General features: G+C 33.8%; 1 protein-coding gene across 2 annotated transcripts in view; it reads left to right on the top strand.

Annotated features, from left to right (window-relative positions):
- The window catches only part of HECTD2 (HECT domain E3 ubiquitin protein ligase 2), a 77,923-nt gene that overhangs the window by 52,048 nt on the left and 4,571 nt on the right, over positions 1-21,304 (top strand). For both annotated transcript variants that reach the window (XM_057737334.1, XM_057737335.1), the window contains 12 exons: positions 23-68; positions 1,785-1,894; positions 3,335-3,483; positions 4,443-4,566; positions 6,973-7,069; positions 10,084-10,191; positions 11,059-11,191; positions 12,057-12,145; positions 15,574-15,732; positions 18,942-19,016; positions 19,744-19,831; positions 19,919-20,025. In XM_057737334.1, coding sequence (XP_057593317.1) covers positions 23-68; positions 1,785-1,894; positions 3,335-3,483; positions 4,443-4,566; positions 6,973-7,069; positions 10,084-10,191; positions 11,059-11,191; positions 12,057-12,145; positions 15,574-15,732; positions 18,942-19,016; positions 19,744-19,831; positions 19,919-20,025 — 1,285 coding nt within the window. The remainder of the gene's footprint in view (positions 1-22; positions 69-1,784; positions 1,895-3,334; positions 3,484-4,442; positions 4,567-6,972; positions 7,070-10,083; positions 10,192-11,058; positions 11,192-12,056; positions 12,146-15,573; positions 15,733-18,941; positions 19,017-19,743; positions 19,832-19,918; positions 20,026-21,304) is intronic.

Genomic DNA, 21,304 nt, shown 5'->3' with positions numbered 1-21,304 from the left:
CAATTACACATTTCTTTTTCAGTCCACGAACAAAAGATGACCTTAGAGCATACTTTATACTTTTACAGGTAAGAAAGCAAGAACATAGTTGTGTGTAATTCATATCTCAATCTATGCATGTGTAAGTGAAATGATATCAAATACTAATATTATTTTGAGCAACATTTTTGATACTTTTTAGATTATAATTACTTGTAACCAGAGAATTAAAGCTATAACAAACAATGGGAGGCTAAATTATCTCCAGGATTAATATTTTAATTTAGTTCTTGCCTTCCTGCTGTGGGATTCTGGAACAAACAGAATGGAAGCACTTCTTCCTCCTCCAATCAACCTCCTTTCTTGTAACTAGTTTTTTAAGGGGCTCCAAACTTTCTTTTATTTCCCAATTAGTAGGTTTCTAACTTTTCTGTGTATTTTCAATAAATGTTTAAGCTAGAATTCTAATGGAAAAATCAAAGTGGTTGTTTATATTTGCTAAAGCAAAGTTGATGAACTTTTTCCTCTTGAGAGATACAGATTCATTGATACAAAAATAAATAAGGTCCAAACAAATGAAAAGCAATTTTAGTTTTTATCATTTTTTGAGAAAGAAGTATATTATTCCCATAGCTAACATACTATGTTTATATTCTTCTCTACAATTTACCAAAGGTGTTCATATAGATTATTATCTCATTTAAAGATAAGAAAAATTATATTAAATAAGATAGACTGTTTAGTTCAATATTATGTCCAATAAAAGGAAATATAGAAGATAGGGATAGAAGAAGGAGGAGAGAGGAAAAAAGAGAAAGTGGAAAAAGGGAAAAATAGGTAAGAGATAGTTGAGAGATGTAAGGAGAGGAAGGGAAGAGGTAAGGGGAGAAAGACAAAACTATATAAAAGAGGAAATATACATGGAGAATAGTAAAAGCTAGAAAGTGACAACATGAAGCTCAAATTTTTAAGTGACTGTACTGGTCAGCAGTAAGCTCTGCTCATGACATCTTTTTCTTATAGCTATCGCTTGATGTAGTTATCAGCTGGGGTCACTCCCTCGTTTTGAAACATCCTGACCATAAGTCAGTTTTGAAAAACACATGGTGCTCTTTTATCTTTTACAATTTCAGTTTGTTGTTTAATAATACTCATTTTTCCCGTGGAGTTCTGAAATGTACATTGTGATGGAGTTTTAGATTTTGGAAATGTAACTAGAGGTTTTGCTTGGTTTACAAGCTCTCCTTTAACGTTTAAAAGTTCTCAGAAGCTATTGTGTGGTTCTCCCTTTGTTCTTTGTGAAATATGCAAATAACTCATTTCACAATGGCAGAAGTTTCATTAAAAGCTTTTATTTTTCTAGCATTCTCTCTCCCCTTTTTTTTTAATCAAGGAAGAACCAGGTTTTTAATTGGATCGTAGTGATTGCCACCATTTATACCAGGCAGTGAGCTAGGTGCTTTACATACAGTTTTTTTTTTAATACTCAAAACAACCTCCATGGTAGATATTATCATCCCCATTTTACAGATGAGGGAGTTGAAAATGAAAGTTTAAGAAACATTCCTAAGGTCATATAGTAGTAAGTGGTAGAATTAGCTCTCAGACCCAGCTCTGTCTTAATTCCAAAGTCACTGTTAATTAAATAATTAAACAAATGGATTCTTGTTTTAAAGGATTTCACCTAGTATTTCATAATCTCAAATTTAGTTTTCTGAATTTGCCACTTAGCTTATTAAGCATAGTATCTTTCCTTTTACATGTTAACAAAATTTTAACGCAATTATCTTTAATATCTTTTTCAGAATCCTCAATTTAATAACACATCTACGTATGTCATCTATGCTCACTTGCTTCGACAGATAGCTACCTTAGTGGAAGCCGACCATAATTTCCTAGTTCACTGGTTTAAAAAGTAAATTATTCTATGATATTAAGAACTTTTATAATCTTAAAGCTTTAAGTTTGTTGGTAATTTTATAATAAGATATATTAAATGTTTTCAGGTCTTTAGAAATGAAACTTGTAATTCACAGTGCTTCAGAAGCCAATTATAAGCATATTCTTTAGTACTACATAGAGGATACATGAAAAATCTGTTTTGTATGTAAGTAACCATTTTGCTTGTGCCAGCTATTGCTGAGATTTTTCTCCACTGCTTTTGCGTTTTATATAGCACATTCCTATCATTGATTTTTCACATATCTCAAAGATGGTGACTAGATTTGCTCAGACATTACTATTTTAATTTGTCTTTTTATTTCCTGTCTATCAATAAATTTTACCAATATTTATGTGATTCCTTTTCCTTACCTAAAAACATCATTGTAAAAAATATTAGCCATCAACATCAATTTATAAAAGTACAGTACTTTTTTTTTCACAGAACTATACTTACATTAACACTTATTTTCCACATGACTAATAAAAGTTAAAGAAGCTAAATATTCTCAAAGGTACTTTTAAATACAGTCAATTCTAGTTATTAACAACAGTTATATTCTATAAAGCTACTGTGAACAGTGAATTAGTGAACGATTGCTCCCATGAGAAATACAGGGTTAGATTCCTGTGAGCCTTTGATCACAACATTTTTACCAACCAGTCAGTACATAACCTTGCTTTATCTGTATTTCTATTTAAAGACATCTTATTTGATATAAATTATTGTTTTATTAACATTGAACTCACGGCCAACAGCACCATAACTCATGTCTGGGAAAATTTTATCTGACATAAGTACCTTCTCCGTAAGGCACATCACATCCTTCTTTACTCAGGAACACTAGACAGAACTTTAGCACTGTAGTTAGGGGCCGTTTTAAAACGGCAAAATCGCTAACAAAAAGCACAAGAATTTGAAAATCACAACCCCAAGTAGACTGCATAAAGAACTCTTGTTTGCATTATGAGAGCTAAAACAAGAAGGCAGACCATGGCCTTGTTCAGCCTCAACATAAGCCACTCCAGTTTTTTGCCGCTCTTTGCACAGCCATGAAATGGCTAGGAAAGCGCCACCATTATTGATTTGGGGATTAGAATTAAATTGTAGGGAATGGGTGAATTTGCAAATACAGGGTCTATGAATGAGGATTGACTGCATACTAAAAGCCTTAAAAGTGAAATGTTTAATGCTAACTTCATAGTAATTTTGGTGTTTATTTCTTATTTAATTAATAAACAATATTTGAGGTAAGATTTTGCATCTTTTCAAAATTTTGGCAATTTAAGAAATGGAATTTGGAGGAATAGTCTAAAATTTTATGCATAAAAGATGAACTTTAATCTTTAACAAATATATTGTCAAAATAGAAAATGTGAATTTTGATTGGAATTATTTCAAAATCTTTACCAGATTATCCCAGAAGAGGTTCAAACAATTGGTAGAGAGATTGCTGCAGTTTATTTCTTTACGCCTGTTTCCTGCAAAGCCTGAAGAATTTCCACCTATATCAAAGTGTTCCTGGTGGATCCCATCAGCATCTAAAGTGTTGGCTTTACTTAGTAGGTTTTATTATTCAATCATCTTTACTTTTCTTTCATTAAATATAAAGACATTTCCATAAGGGTCTCAAAATACTATAGAGGCATTCTTACATCTTAAACCATTCCTCTGAGGAGGAGCATTGTAGTAATTTATTTTCTAATTTGCTAATGGATTTCACAATTAATGTATAAGCATGAAAAAGCTTCATGTATTTTATTGGGCAGTATTCTGTTTTATGGCTGTCAGCTGCACGTGACCTGTTAATTAGTGATTCCTAAGAATATAAGAACTTCCATTCATTCCTGAGGACCCCTAAAAGAGACTGATGGGGAAATAGGATGAATAGCTGGCCATCTGCATACTTCCACTACTATACTATTATAATCCTCACCATTCAAGTTTTTTTTTAAGATTTATTTTATTGTTTTATTTATTTGTTTTTGGCTTCATTGGGTCTTCATTGCTGTGTGCAGGCTTTCTCTAGTTGTGGCAAGCGGGGGCCACTCTTCGTTGCATTGCAGGGGCTTCTCAGTGCAGTGGCTTCTCACTACAGTGGCTTCTCTTGTTGCAGAGCACGGGCTTTAGGCACGTGGGCTTCAGCAGTTGTGGCACGTGGGCTCAGTAGTTATGGCTCACAGGCTCTAGAGCACAGGCTCAGTAGTTGTGGCACACAGGCTCATTTGCTCCATGGCATGTGGGATCTTCCTGTTCCAGGGATCGAACCCGTGTCTCCTGCATTGGCAGGCAGATTCTTAACCACTACGCCACCAGGCAAGCCCTCAAGTTTTTTTTTAAAGCAAGAAATTATTAGCTGCATTTTGATCACAATTTTAGAACTCCCTTTTTCATTTGGCACTACAATTGCTTAAAATAGGAATTTCTAGATACAGGCTTTCTGGTGGGTATTAAAATGTTCTTATTAAAATGAATCATGTAATGTTAGGAAAGATCATTATGTTAGAATTTATCTTTACAGATACTGCAAACAATTTGGTTCACCCTCCCCTTATTCCTTATACTGATTTCTATAATTCTACATTGGATCACATTGATCTCATGGAAGAATACCACACCTGGCAGAGCTTCGGAAACTCTCACAGGTACGATCAAAAGCTCATCTGATTACTCACCTAAGTAAAATACTATTCAAAATAATGACTGGCTTTTAAGTTTGTATAAATAAATTTAAGTATACACATATGTTTACATATAAACTTATAAGTGTAGTTTAGATATCCAGCCTTGAAATATCATTATATTTCTTAAAGCATTTTCTTTTTCTATTACATTTTGAATTTGTATTTATGTTAATATGGTTTTGGCTTGATTAGTAACATCTTTTTAAGAAGGGATACATTCTGTTTAGTGTGCAGTTTCTTATATCTTCTTATTCTATGTGCCATCACCCAGCACAGAGGTCAACAGACTTTTTCTACAAAGGACAGGATTATAACTGTTCCTGACTCTTTGGGCTATACAGTCTCTGATTTACCATTATAGCACAAAAACAGCCTTAGAAAATATGTAACTGAAGAGGTGTGTCTGTGTCCCAAAAGCTTTATTCACAAGCCTAGGTTGTAGGCCGTATTCGTCCTGTGGGCCATAATGGGCTGGCGCCTGATCTAACACAGTGATCACATGTGTGTGCACACACATTTTCATTCACTCCTTTTCTCCCTTTTTCTGTAGATGAAGTATTTGTCCTTTATACACAGCATTAAAAGAATGGATCTTACAGAGAAAGGGCTTCACCAGAAATGATTTATTACAGTAGGATAATAGATTTTCAAAACACTTGGCCAACATCTTTATTACCCTGAGCCTTATATTCACACTTACACTTTGGATTAAACCAGCAAGACTATCGCAGACATAATGTATTCCCAGACCACGAGATACCCTGCAGAATGCATTATTCTAAAAGAGACTGATTAAGAGATATGATATAGATATAAGTAACCTAAAACCCCAGGTTAGTTCATAAATTGGTTCAAGCTCCCAGGGACCCTTTCTACCAGAATTGGCCTAAAACATAGACTAGCCTTCTGGACATATCTCAGTCCACACCTGAACTGAGTAAGAATTCCATTTCTGGGGACCTTGGTCAGTCTGATGGATATTTTCTTGACAAGGCTTATTTCACAAAGACACTTTTTGTCCCACTTGAATGTAATTATAATGTTGTAGACAAGACCACAGTACAATTCCAAGAGTTATTGTGCATATTTCAGTGATATCTTTTAATGCAGAGCTTCACTAAACACTGTGCTGTAGTATTCATGTACCGAAAACGAGTTACAGAGGTTTGAGACTGTGATCCCTTCAGCCCTTGGGAAGCCAGCCTGGACCTAGAGGGGCGCCTGGAGCCCCAGGGCACGTCTCATGTCTGCCCATGGGCAACCTCATCTGTTTATCTCAGTGTGTCATACACATAGTATCATTTGTCTGTGTGCCCTGACTAGGGCAAGGCTGAGACACACTGTTTTAAAGTACATAATAAGACCAGTGTTATCCTACTGAGTTCATTGCACTTCTTTTCATTTCCAAATTTTTAGTTAGCACTTAGTGATTCAAAATTATTACACACTAATACTGATCAGTTTTCTTACTGCTTTTTAACGGTTTTGTTCCAAGGGGAAAGCCAGTTCATTTCCAGTTCCACTAGGGCTAGCTCCTTTTTCCCCGTAATGCCTACATTGCACCCAGCGGTCACGGATGCACTGTTTGACTGTCCTCGGATGCGTTCCACCTGTAACTGATGATTCATTACAGCCATCGCTGGTGGGAGTCTAACTCCTGCAGCGTCATTGCTGCGGTACTAGTTCTCTCTAAATGCACCTCTCTGTGTGGCTTGTGGCTCTTTTACATAACACAGAATGAGCTCTGACCCAGGAAAGAAGTTATTTTCGTAACTTTTCTCATATGTTGTGTTTTCACAAATGCATACCATTTCATATTACTATATCATTAAATGCAGCACTAAAGCAACACACTTTTTTTTAACTTTTATTTTATTGCTTGTAAATTTACTGCTTTTCCTACCATAGTTATTGCTAGATTTCCTCATTTCTGAAGCTCACACATCAGAAATATCCATATGATAATGGGTCCTTATATTAATTTTTGCACGTGAATTTTCTGTCCTAATCCTTCATCAACACTTCTGCCTCCTGGTTCTGCTGTTGCCCATATTTTTGCCAGGTAATGATATACAAGTGACTGCGTAAACTGAAATTATATAAACAATAATAGTGGTTAGCACATATTTCAGAACATTAGATGTAGCTTCCTTTTGAGAATAAAGGCACTGCACATCTAGTAATGAAGCGTACTTCACAGGGCTGTGGGGATTCAAAGAAATGATGCACCTAAAATCATTTTGTGAATGGTAAAACACAATACAAAAATAATGTTTAATATTGTTAGAAGGGATACCTTAGATTCCCTTAGTATAATTTTGCTAAAAATACACCATTTTGCTTTTTCTGTTTTCACTTGTTGAGCAGGTTTTCCTTCTGTCAGTACCCATTCGTTATTTCTATAGCTGCAAAAAAAATCATTATTCAAAGAGACTCAGAACAACAGATGATAAGCATCGCAAGGGTAAGCCAGCTATGAAAACATTTATGCTGACTATAATCAATATATAGTAAATAATTTAACAAATAAGTCAAATGTCTTGTGAATTGTTCTAGCATAATCAGGAAATGTTAAAAGTAAAATTCATATCATACTCCCTCAAAAAGTACTTCAACCTGTTCATGATATGGGGAAAAGATACCCCTTGTCAACTTCTTATTATATTATAAATATAACAGGAGGATTAAATGCCTCTCACAGATCCAAAGTACTGGGAACTTGTTGGACATCATTTTATAGATACCATCCTCCAGGGTCACTAGTAGAGCATTGGTGAGAAAGAACTACAGTGAGGACAAAGAAAGGAGTCCTTAAAAGCAAACCACTCCAACCACTGACTTGTTTTCTAGATTTTATGAAAGTCAAATAGAAACAACTGAAAAATTAGAAAATGTAACAGGAAGTATAGTCTTGGAAAACTGAGGAATATGTCCAAAGAAGGTGAGAGATGTTTTATTGATTCTTAGGGAACCAAAATGCATAGAGGCCCATTGAAACTGGGGGTAGCAATCAGGCTGGTTTTAGGCAAATTAATGGAGCAGGATGAAGTTCATCCCTGGGCTTGTCCTGTCTACTGCCTACCACGGTTTCAGCACAGTAAAGTTACGTACTTTATCTAATAGATATCAGATTGATGGAGTTTTTTTTTTTTTTAATTAGCACTCTAGACTATACATTTAAATGCTCATATATTTTGAGTATCTGCTTTTGTGACATAATTGCTTGCAACTTTAAAACTTGGAAGATTGGCTGTAGTCTTCTTAAAAGAGAGACCCATAGAGTAAAAGGAAATGATTTCCATGTCTTGTCCAAGAATATATCCTAAGGCATAAGTTGTATTACTTCAAAATACTATAAAAATAAGAATTGTTTATTCTTCAGTAATCACCATAAGGTGAGTATTTTTTTCCTGTCTCAGAGTGGGACAAAAGATTTGAGTGACTAGTGACATCCCAGAGTCGATTTACACTGAGTATTGGAATATTAGAAGAAATGTTATTGCCTGTTTATACCAAAGGAGTAACATAGCCACATTACCCTGCTGAAAAGTAGGTTTCAGGTATATTTAGCACCAGAATTATTACTTAATCTTGGGTAGATATTGGCTCAAAAATTAGCCAATATAGCTAGCTATTTTGACGTTTTCTATTAGTTGCAGTTATACAATTTCATGTGACTTTTTATTGCTTTTTTTTAACCTTGGGCTATGATTTTTTTATATCTGTAAGTCTAAAGAGCTAGAAGTTTAAGTTCCTCTGAGCAGTTTTCTGCTGTGTCACTCATGCTTAAGATATTAACTATCTTCTTTTAACTTTTCTTCCAATTAAAAGGAGAGTAGTAGCTATAGACTGTGTCCCAGGCTGCCTTCCACAGAGCATGGGCACAAATAAGTAGCAATTGAAGAGTCAAGTGGCATTATCAGTTACGGGTGTTTCCTAGCATTTTAACTTGTAAACTGCCATACCACTTGGAATTAATGACTGGTGACTATTTTAACACAAGGACGGCCTTATAGGTAGTTAATGTAAGCAAGAGTTTATATAGTATAATTTAAAGTTGTAAAAGAGATTCCCCAGAATAAAAATAACTTCCTCATCAGACCATGTCTAAAATTCTACTGTTGTTGAGTTATATCTTTCACTTGAAACACTTTTTATTCAATATGAATTCCTGATAGAAGGAGTAGCCACTAAGCCTTGGCTTCCATTAGCATCCTAGTTTAAATTTGTGTGTTGGACATTTCCAGTGTGACAGCCTCCCAGGAGCTAGACTGGGAACAGAAGATAGTAAAGGGTAGGAAAACAGGTCCATGACACAACATACTAGCCCAGGAATACAAATCTCTTTGAGCACAAAAGAGAGGACCATAGAAGGGAAAAAAAAGGGCTAAGAGCCTTTAGAATTGAATATTGGAGAGAAGAGGAAGGGCTCTGAATTAGTGTATTATTATAATAATCTATAAAATCATGAAGTAGCTTTATTATATAGATTTGGGGTATTAAAATTTTACCTACTAAAGCAAATTGCTGGGTGTACTTAAAACGTCTGAAATGTTCATCTTTAATCTGTACAGTAGTTCATTTTCTTTGCTACTGAAGAAGATGAGGTAGCCTGAAAAAGATTTAAATTGGATATACAAGCATGATACTTATATATTCCTTATATTTTTTAAATCATCCATATTTCCATCACCCAGGCATAACTATTGTTAACATTTTAGGGAATGTTCTTTTGATAGTTTTTACCTGTATATAAAAGGCAGCACAGTTGAAACAATATTGTGTATACAATGTTGTTTCCCCGCTTTTTTTTCAGTTGTACATTCCTTAAACATTTTCCATGCTATTTACATAGTTTTTATGACCACCATTTTTGATAACTATATTATAGTCCATTAGTGATACATACTTAAAATGTTTCTAAAGTTTTACTCTTATAGATAATGCTGGGATGATCATCTCACTGTGTAAAATATTTTCTGTGTTTAGAATTCCCAGAAGTGGAATTATTGGGACAAAGGATATGAACATTGTTAATGGTTTCTGAAATATGTTGAAAAATTACTTTCTAAAAGTAGATTGTGCTTTTAGAGTAAGTCCAGTATCTAAAAAAGCTTAAGCCATCAGAGGTGTATACCTGGTTTCCAGTGTTCCCACTTTGTTTGTATTTATTAAACAGAAAACTATGCTATTTAAGAGATGAGACAAATGGAAACAGTAATGCAACATTATTTTACTAAAGAAGATGAATTATTTCAGGTCCTCCATTTTGGGTCCCCTTCAGTTATCATTGTCCCAAAATGAAATAATAGTAGGGCATTCTCATAAATCAAAATTTGTATAGTTGAGTTTATGGAATTGTTTATATGAGAGATGGCAAAGAGAAGAATTAAGTGATTTTTACTAAAGTGTTTAAATGTTTTAAATGGGATTATAGTTTAAGTAAAAATGAAAATGTTTGCTTTCTTTTTTGATTAGCAAAGTCTGGTGGATAAAGTATCTCGAAGACAGAGACCTGATATGAATATGTTATTTCTAAATATGAAAGTAAGGCGGACACATCTGGTTAGCGATTCTCTTGATGAGGTATATCATTTATTCCAGAATAGTATTAATTGATTAAAGTTTTAAATAAATTTGATAATATTACTTGTTTCTAAAATCTTAGTAAGCTCTCTCTTGTTTCTATATGCCAGTAGTGTGCTTCCTTATATTTTGATGCCATAGTTAAAAACAGTTCTGTGTTCACAATTAAGCCTAATGTTCATTTTTATATGTTTTTTAGTGATTTGTTGTTAAATCTTCAGAAAAGGATTTCATATAGGACACTTAAATAAGCAATTCATGTTTCTGAATATATAACCTAGATTCTAGACCACCTTTGTTAACTGGTTGGGTGTGTAACAAGTCATTTTAACTTCTCCAGGCCTCAGATTACTCATCCAGAAGTCTGATCTACAAGGATAACTTGGGTCTATTTAGGGTCAAACATACTTTCATTGTATGTATATATATTATAGAGCTTTGTGCATATACATTTCCTTAGCCAGATCTTCATGTGGCTATTATAATATTTGACTTAGGTGATTTTTTTTTAAAGTTTAATGTTGAGGGCAATTTAAGAGGAAATGAATTACTTTGTATTGTATTCTGCTAAATTAAAATCTTGGAGACAATATGATGCTAGGAGGCAGTAACCTTGGGCAAGCTCCCTGACCTCTCTAATTCTGTGCCTTGATCTATTCAACAAGCATTACAACACCTGGCTCATACAGTGTTGGGCAAATTTATTGGTCAGTTGGTTGCTTGGTTGGATGGATGATGGATGATGGATGGAAGGAAGGAAGGATGCAGTTTTGTGACACTGTAAATAATACATTTCCCAGAATTTAAAAAGTTAATTTCCTCTTTACTGCCCTTTGTTCTCCTCTACTTTATAATTTCATCCAATAGCTAACCCGGAAAAGAGGAGACCTGAAAAAGAAGTTGAAAGTTACATTTGTAGGGGAAGCTGGTTTGGATATGGGTGGCTTGACTAAAGAATGGTTCCTTCTTCTAATTCGCCAAATATTTCATCCAGATTATGGTGAGTAGTTAATTTCTATGAAAGTATTTTCTTCCTAATTGTTAGATTCAAGTGGTCACTCTTATTTTTAATCTGCCCTATGATTTTACAGATTTTTTGGTCAACCTTAAATGTTGAATAATTGTTTAAGGACTGTTAGTTATATTTTTAAAATTGACCAAATTGATGATTATAATATTCATTACCTTACTGGGAATCCTACACAAAGTGTTTGTTTGCAAGGAAGCATGCACATGTTTTCTGACTAAACCAAATGCGTGAAAATTTGTCATTGAAATGAAAAGAACATTCGAAATTAAAAAAAAACAGAACTGTAGTTTGCTCTTCACTAATATTCAAAGTCTATTTCATTAAAAAATGAGCCATTTTAATAAATAAGAATCATTAAATAAACCTTTGAAATTTAATTTGATTTTATTTAGAGAAAATACTTATATAATCCTTAGTATCATTAAACATTTTTCTTCAAAAGAGAGTTTTAAGTGTTTTTCTTATTCTTTATTTTTCTCAATTTTGTATATATGTATATATAGCATCTCTCTGGCAACAGGAAATAGAGATGACAGAGATAAATTGAAATCTTCAGATACTCCTCAAAATTAATTTTGATCATAACTTATAAAGTATAAAACTATAGTTTTTATAAATCAACTGATTAATTTAGTTTCTGTCTTTTTACCCTGTTTCTACACTTGATTCAGGATACCAGTGAACAATAAAATGTTCTTGCACATTCTCTGGACATGTATTTGATATATTTTAACATGAGGGTGGTTTGTAACAGAACTATTGCTGAAATGTTTTACTTCTAATAGATGATTTTTTTAATCAGTCATATTGATGAAATTATGCTTCTGTTTTCCAGGCATGTTTACGTATCATAAGGATTCATACTGCCATTGGTTTAGCAGCTTTAAATGTGATAACTATTCTGAATTCCGATTGGTTGGAATTGTATCCTTTAAACTTTCCACTAGGAGGTGCTAGTAGACTAGAGATTTTTAAGAATTTTATCTGAATTTTGGAAAACTGTTCTCATTAAGCATTTTATTCAGATTAAACATTCTTATCAAATTACTAGTAGATTTTCCAGTAATCTGTATTATTTTGTAATATCACAACTATATTATATCAGCAGATTTAGTTAATTGGAAGGAGTGACTGAATTAACATTTTTCTCTGAAAACCTTATTTCAAAATAAATATTATTTCCTATTTCATATATAAACTAAAGTAGAAATTTAAGACATTTTTTAAAAGTCATAGTATCTTTCCTATTCATAATGAACTATTTTTCTGTTAGTTCTTTCACCTGTGCTTATTTCACTAAGTTTTCTAAATTGAAATTATGTAAATTAAATCTAACTCTTAATGTGGGCGCAAACACTGAGACATTCATAAAATTAACAGTAGAATGGAATGGGAACATTTAAAGCATAGGGCATTATTTTATGGTGTTCTTTAAAATTTTATAAGTTCCTATGCCATCCTCTGATGCCTGTCAGGTGTGTTGGAGAGGGCATTCGTGAACTGGGTGGGAGATTGGACAAGATGCCTTCTACATTCATTTTTAAATTCTGAAAAATATAATTGTCTCTGGAAGAAAGGAGGGAGGAATGAATAAATGAGCAAACACTGGGGATACATAGGTTAAAAGCAGGAAAAAAATCTACCTTTAAGAAGCTTGCCATCTAGATAGGCAGATTACCACCAACGCAGGGTAGTCTGTTCTCAGAGTCAAGTGACCATTTGGCATTAAGTACTGAGGAGTTCTGAGAAGGAAAAGATTCATCGTATTCCTCCCAAATTTTAAAATGGAACCAATATATTTGATTAACACAGGACTGAAGAGAGTAGGACATAGGCTGGGAGAATGGCTGGGGAAAAGTCAGCATTGTGCAGGCCCTGTTGCAGAGCAATGTGTAGGTCCACTTGATGGGAGCAGAGGGCGCTCAGAGAGGTTTGAAAGGTGCTGGCAAAAGAAGAATTAAGAGCGATCTGATGGAGGGCTTTGAATGTCTGTCTTTGTTGCATCTGTTAGAGTAAATCCTGAAAAATGTATATGAAAATTGAGAGGCTAGATGGAAGAAAAGGCAGTAAGGAAAACCACACATTGTGATGGTAAACTTAATTTGAAATTTTGTATGTGTTGTCATATCTAAAGGTCCGAGGTGCTAAGCCCACAGTAAGGAATGTTTAACAATTATTAGACTCCTGCTTTTATTCTGTTATCTACAGTAGTCATTTGTTGAATGTTTCAACTTCATGGAAGGCCTGAGTCATTGATGCTTCTCACTAGACTAGGAGCTATTTGAATTTCCTGATAAATATGTTTATTACTTTACATTCTTATCATAGCTTAGATTTGGCTATTTTGACTTTCTAATATTTGTTATGAAGTATCAGTTCTTATACAACATTTTTAGAGTGGGATATGTAATATCATGAATTTGCGTATTTTTTTCTTTTGCAGTAGGCATTAGTTTCTATTCAGTCATTACCCAAAAGAGCATATTAAGCATATTTACATGTTGTATATTACAAGTTAAGTAGTTGTCTAAAATTAAGTTATAGCCACTACTGTCTCATTATCATGTGTGTTTACCTCACACACACACACCCCAAAAAAACTATAGAAAGTAAGATTGATGCCCTAAAAAGCATGATAATATATACAAAAAATGTGAGAGACGGTGGATTGGATCACGTAAGTGGCTAAGAGATCTGTCAGATGTGAGGAGAACAAAAAATTGAGAATAGGTATGATGATTTAGAAAATATAGTTGGTTCCATACGTATTTCCAGCTTTTACATTTCAGGACCAAAGATTTATTGTTCTAGTAGTTCTCACAGTATTGAGATTTATAATACAATTATTGTATTTCTAATACAATTATTTTTAAATATTAAAATCTATAAAGTTTACAAGAAATGTTATAGTAAACATACAAGAAATGTTATAGTAAAACCTATAGAAATAACTATAAAATGTTTTAAAGATGGCAGGAAGATCCATAATGTAACGGTTTTTTAGAAGTAGAATTACCAAAGGGGCAGAAGAGTGGGGATGATGTAATATAGTGCAGGGTTTTCAATCTCTGCTCTGTTTGCACCACATGACACCTCAGTGGCTCCAGCAGAATTCCTGCACCCCCCACCCCTGCTTCAACCAGGGCAGCTTGATTTAGTGTGAAATTCAACATGACTCTTCTGTTTATGGAAATGTCCTGAAGCAGATCCTATGAACCTACTTCCTCATCTGTTAAAAACCTTCCTTCAGGATTATAATTAAAAAAAAAAATTTTAATGAAAAACGCTTAGAACTTGTGGCTATAGTAGATGGTCATAAATGATGACTACAGTAGTACCGTGCTTATTACTGTTATTGCTGTTATCACAATTATAGGGGTATGTTAGAGCTTATTTTCTGTATCTTTCCCCTAGAGCACATTGCTCAGACTCTGTTGATATGGTTACCTGTAAAATAACATATCGAGTCCTTAAATTATTATTAGCCTTCATTCTGCCTTAGCAAATTAAAATATTGGCTGTCTTCTAATCTTTTAAGTTGTTTTCAATAATTTATCTAGCCCATATGTTTAGATTTCCTTTTAAGTCAATAAAATTTAATGACTTCCTTAAGAATTGATATTATAATCTTTATTTGACAGTTGAAATGATATGAAATTTGATCTAAAACCCCTTTTTTAGCAAATGGATAAATTACATTCTGCTGTATAACTGATGAACAAAATACAATTGGGCAAAGTTTATAAATATAACATCTATGGCTTTTTAACTTTGAGTAAACTCCAAGTAATAAGCCTTTCAAGTATTACTATGGGAGATTAATTGTCCTATTAGCTTATCAGTAGTATGTGTGTATGTGGACGTCTGTGTGTGTATCCATATGCCTGCTCAACACAGCGCTCTCTACATAGCCTGTATTTAATTTTGAAATAGCCAAAATGATCACCAAAATCAATGGTGTGTTCTGCAGTGAGTTCTGAATAAATTGCTGATGCTTATAAAATCACCAACATCTTTGTTTAAATTTAGAAAGTTTTCCTGTATGTTAAATACTTTATAGAAATGTATGCAGTTGTTATCTATTGTGATCTTAGATAAACTTTTCTAGGGAAATCATCAAATACTATCACCTGAACCTCTCCTTTTTACATGATTTTTGGTAATCAAGGAATTATCAATATATTATGTAAAATAAAGGGAAAATAAATGAAAGGAAAGAGGAAGTGTGTGGGATTAATTAGAAAGTCAGTGTTAGATCTGAAAGAAGTATGCAAGAAATAGACTGACGCATGATTCAGAACTCATTTGTTGTCATGGATTTTATGTTAATGCTTAACATTTAGTATGCATAGCTTATGGGACTAGCTGTTTATAACAGCATTACTTTGGATATTCGTTTCCCCCCCTGCTGCTACAAGAAATTATTGAGCCCTCCCATCGTTCCTAGTGATCAAAATATGCCAGTAGGCATCTGCAGTGTTACCACTGATGACTTGTGTCAAATTATGCCTGTAAGTATAAAGTTGTTTAGCATTTTATCCCTTAATGCTAAATCATTTCTCTTCTACTGCAGTCTCTCTCCTTCTAACGCTATTCTTATCTTTAAATGTGGTTTTCCTCTATCTTTGTAACCCGTCTCCTTTTCGTTGAGTTTTCTCCTTCCATATAGAGACACATAACCCACTTTGCAGCACTTCTAAGTTCCTCCAGCATAGTAGAACTGGCTTTGAGTCAGGGGCAGAGATTTGAATCTAGCCTCTGCGACATATTAGCTCTGTGAATTTAGATAAGCTATTTATATTTCTGAGCTCTAGTTTCCTTTTGTGAACAATGGGATAGTAAAACTTACCTATTGGGAAGATTACATGAGAAAATAAAGGACTCAGTATTTGATAGCTTCTGTGGATTCTTTCTAATGTGTCACTACGCAATATCGTTAACAACGTCTGCAACAACATCCCTGAATAAAATTAATGAATTTCACAGGCCTGTCTCTGATAACATTCAATTCAGAAATTAGATTTCCAATCATCAGATTTAATCCAGTGTTAAAATTTAGTAGAAAAATGGATAGTATACACATCATCCTGATAATCCCCTACAATAATAATGCTTTTTACAGCTGAGTTTTGATAGCCGTTGGTCAGCAGAGAATTTCCCATAATATTCTTAGTAAGTACCTGGATGTGGACATTCTCGTTGCTCATTAAGGGCCTATTTAGATATCTTTGTGTTTTAATGGTCAGATGACTGGTGTAGGGTTGGAGCCTTCCTATCAAAGTTGAGAAACCTCTCCAGAACAGGTGACCAATTAGAAATCCATTCTTCATGTGATATCAGACACATTTTTGGAAGTTGGTTTGGATTCTTTCAGATTAAGAGCCTGAATCCATATTTTTATAAGACAATAGTTGGAAAAAATTGCAAAAGTTATACAGCAGACTCTATTTGAGAAACTGAAAGATTTGTCCTCTATAGTCTTGTATTTTGGCCACACACTACCTATGACCTTGGATGATTCAATTAATTTCCCTATTTGTATAACAATGGAAATTATTGTTATAGCTATACTAACTAATATATACTAGTTAGTAGATAATATATACTGATGGCTAAGCTACTTTCTCATTTTAGATTTCTGTGATTTTTTTTTGTCCCATATATGCAGTTTTTGTCAAATTTTTTGCCAATAAATTTCCTAATTTTGTTATTGGTTTTTATCAATAAATTGTCTAATTTTATGATTAGAGCTATTTGAATTTGACTCATTTATATCCATTTTTTTTAGTTAATAATGATATTTTCTGAATGACTATACCAATATGTTGTTTTATATTATGGAGCTGAAGATGACACTGAGTTCATTTCATACTCTTACATTGCCTCTTTAATAATGAATCAAGACTGTGCATGTAGTGTGAGATCAACTATAGAAAAAACAGTCTCCATGCATGCATGAATAAAGATTGAAAGAAAGCAAGAAAACTACTGTGTTAGGACAGTGGAACGTGGGGGATTTTTTTTTTAATTTAAAAATGGATTATCAGTTTATTAATGGCATCTATTAAAAATTAGCACCTAATTCCCATTTCATATGTGGTAAAATATATCCATAAAGAAGTTTTAAGTGTTTTTTTTTTTATTCAGTACTTTGTTTACCATTTAGATTTGTACACTGTGTGTTTCAAGGAGAGTAAATAGGAAAGCAAAGAGAAACCTATAGTGATACATTTCTTAATTTAAACACAGTATCTGTGAATAAGGACAAAAAATACAGAAAATAAGCAAAATATTCAATGCTGGAGCCTTCAACATAGTTGTTGATAGACCAGTGCTTTTCCATGACCATGTTGATGAAAACTCCATTAGTTTCCTAGAGAAGGGATCCATGACTCAAAGCATCAGAGCTGTCCAGCAGCCACAAGTCTTCCCCACAGCCTTGTGAAATTACCCTTGAGGGCTTTAGTTGAGAATGGAAGAGAGGCTCAGTATAACCTTGAATCAGCAACTGCAAAAGCTCTTTTCTTTTTGCTTAAGTCACTCTCAAACATGCTCTATTAAATAATACCATGGTTTTCAAACAGTGTGTAAAACCAACAGTCTGTATCATCGCACACTCTTAATTTTACGTTTACAAAATCATAAAGGTTTTGAACTATATGGATAATTAATATTTTAGATATAACATATTACAGTGGAGTCTAAGTATAGATAAACAAAAAAAATCAACAGAAATTGGATTTGAAAATATAAAGGCTGGGAATAAAAGGCCCTACAATCCTGAATAAAGCAGATCTGAGTATATAACTTTATTACCTAATTGACTTTGTATTTTATCATTAAAAATTTTATCTTTGAAAGAAGATAGTAAATCCTTTCCATTGGATTCATCTACTAGTCCCTTGAATTCTTTAAAAAACTGCAGATCTCTCTGTTACAATTTTCAGCATCCATAATTTTATTAATAATTGAAACAGATGATGAAAATCATATCGAAACCTGTGCCAGTGTACATTTGTTTAAAAGTGTCTTAGTTTAATGGAATGGAGAATTTAATATGTAAAGTGTGTAAGATCATTCTAACCATGCTGTTCTTTATCTTTTCTACTAATATTTAAAATATAACTTTTTTTTTCATAAAACCTGAATTTTTTTAAAATACTGGCTTAGTTTTTCTGTTCTTAAATCTCTGTTCAGAGAAGTGAGTTGCAATGTAGGAAAATACTTTCCCCAGTGTTCTCAACTTAGGAGAGGAGGGCACTGTAACTGAAATGTAAAAACCACTTCACATGTACAAACTGTGTATTTTTATGTTTAAAAGATGAATCCTAAAACATTAACAGGTTTTTTAAGAATATAAACTGAAAGTGAGTAATACTACAAACTCATAAACAGTGATGTTGCAAATAGCAGTGAATTATGGTGGAAACTGTGCTCTTACTCACTGCATAGAATATACCCCAGAGTGATATCTCTGGGTGTAACTAGATATTTTCCTTTATGTGAGCTTTTCCAATAAATATTTCCAAGCCTTTTACATGGTAGAAATCATTAATCAGCATTTTGTGCCCTGGAAAATATATTTCAAATATTATCTTATTTCAAAATCTGAGTTTATCTACTCTATCTCACATGTAAGTGAACTATAGTAGATCTGCTTAACTATTTGAGGTAGTACTATTTGATTTAAAAAACACAGATAACAGATTTCTCTTTACAGGAGTTGGCCCATGGATTAAGTGAACTCCTGTCCTATGAAGGCAATGTCGAAGAAGATTTCTTTTCAACGTTTCAGGTACCATTAAGAGCAGGTAGCTTTCTGTTAACCAGGTATTTCATATGTGAAAAATACCCTTTGTTACCATACACCCATCATTAGAAAAGATGAATAAGGGTTGATCAGTACATACCACCCCCTATCTTAAAGGATCTTAACATGAGAAAGTTGAGACCGTGAAGCAGACACATACAGGTGAGCAGTGAAGGAAAGTGCTGGAAGAAAGTCAGCTTCAGGCTGGGTTTCAGGGAAGAGTTGTCATTTGGATTTGTGCTTAGTCATCTGCTTGTTTTTCTGGCCTATGCCCTTGACTCAGTTACTTTCTCAGAGCTCTTCTAAAAACAAGCCTCTTCTGTCACTTCAGTACAAGAAGTTAGGAGCAGAAGCTAATTGATCACACCAAAACTCACTCATTTCCGCTCCCCTACCAGTAATTGGGAGGTGGAAATTATAGTAATACACATAGCTCCAGAGACCAGAGTGCTACCCTAAATGGTCACACAAATTTTGCTAACATCAGTATTTAGCTGTATTCAAGAAGGTTAAGACCCTACTTTTTAACCCTGAAATGCTTTCATGACACGATTTTTAATACAAACATCACAAAAGCCTAGCCTTTCTGTAGTTTGTATATTTAGAAGAGGGGGAAAAAACTTTTCTTTTTAAATTTTACAAGCCTGTTCACTGAAGTCTGTTAATATATCAGCCATACCAATAAATATGCTGTGTTGGAATCTCCCATCAGGTGTTTCAAGAAGAATTTGGAATAATTAAGTCATACAATTTAAAGCCAGGTGGTGATAAAATTCCAGTTACCAATCAAAATAGGAAGGGTAAGTTAAAACACCATTTCTTAATTAAAGTGAATTAGTGTTTGCCATTTACTTTTACTATTTAACAGATGTAAAATTGCCTTCCAGAATATGTACAGCTTTATATTGACTTTCTTCTCAACAAATCCATCTATAAGCAATTTGCTGCATTTTATTATGGATTTCATAGTGTGTGTGCTTCAAATGCCCTAATGGTGAGTTAAAAACTTCTTGCTTCTAGTTAGGTTTTGTAATACTATAATATCAACAAATAATTCCTTAAATATTTTAGTAGATAGGCTTTTTAAATTTAAAAAAATGCTTTCTAGTTTTTAAAGATAGAGCTAGAAATAAAAATAGTTCTCTCCTTTCAGCCTTAATTCTCTAAAGGGAAAAACCAGTCAACTCCACCCCCCGCCCCCCTTATGCTATGTCTTATACTACGTCTTTTAAGGCTTTAAAAAATTTCCCCAGGCAGAGTGGATGAAGAGATTCCAAGGGCTCCATGTCTTTAATACTGAGGGGCAACACACAGAAAATAGTTAACAATAAGCTCCAGGGCAAAAGCGACAACTTCTCACTGTTTAAGGAACAGGTTTATAACTGCTTCCTAACTCTGCAGGGGTCCCCAGCACCTCTGGGTTGCCTTTTACCCACAGGAAGTAGTTTGTCTCCAGAGTCATGGTAGACTCTGGTTGGTTTGAGTTTTTCTTAGCCGTGTGAGATGCTGTTGAGCATAGCATGTCGGAAATGTCATAAGATAAAAGCGTAGTTTTCTCTTCACCCCTCCTACCCTGGGCTCACTCCATCAAGCCATTTGTACCTCCATTCACTTGGAGTGAGGTCTTCCATGTGAATTATTTTGCATAAGAGAGAGCTTATTTGAGAGTGATCTTTGTCACATGTTCATTGAAAGTACCTTTGAAAATGGAGCACTTGTTGATTTCTGATTGATTTTGTCTGTGATGCACTGTAGTTATGGGGGTGGAGGGAAGGAAAGTAAATAAATAGCATAGCAGGTCTCTGTTTTTAAGTTGTAATCTTAAAAAGGTGGGAGACAACCTATGTAGTTGAAAAAAACAAGTGAACAATACAAGACAGACTAGCCTACTACTCAAACTCTACAGTGTAGACAGGAGGTTTCATGGATGTTGGAACCAGACATGTCAACAGATGCTGGAGTAGCTGAAAGAGTTTCAGGCTGGGTTTCAGGGAAGGGTTGCCGTTTGGATTTATGCTTAGTCATCTGCTTGTTTTTCTGGCAAACTGTTAATTGCTATTATTTGCAGAAGGGGGAACCTAACAGTTTGACCAGATGTATAAACTTTCAGAAGCAAAAATACCTTACCTCAGTAGGAAAAATATAAATGGAGATTTTTCTTGAACAAAAATGGTTTGATTTACTATCAGAATGTCATGATTTTTGTTATTTGATTCAGTGAAAATAGTTCCAATTTCACTTTTTTTAATCATCACGTTTCTTATCACTTTTGA

The sequence above is a fragment of the Hippopotamus amphibius genome, chromosome 5 (assembly GCF_030028045.1).
Source record: "Hippopotamus amphibius kiboko isolate mHipAmp2 chromosome 5, mHipAmp2.hap2, whole genome shotgun sequence".
NCBI classification, from domain to species: Eukaryota; Metazoa; Chordata; class Mammalia; order Artiodactyla; family Hippopotamidae; genus Hippopotamus; species Hippopotamus amphibius.
This window is presented reverse-complemented; position numbering and strand designations above follow the sequence as displayed.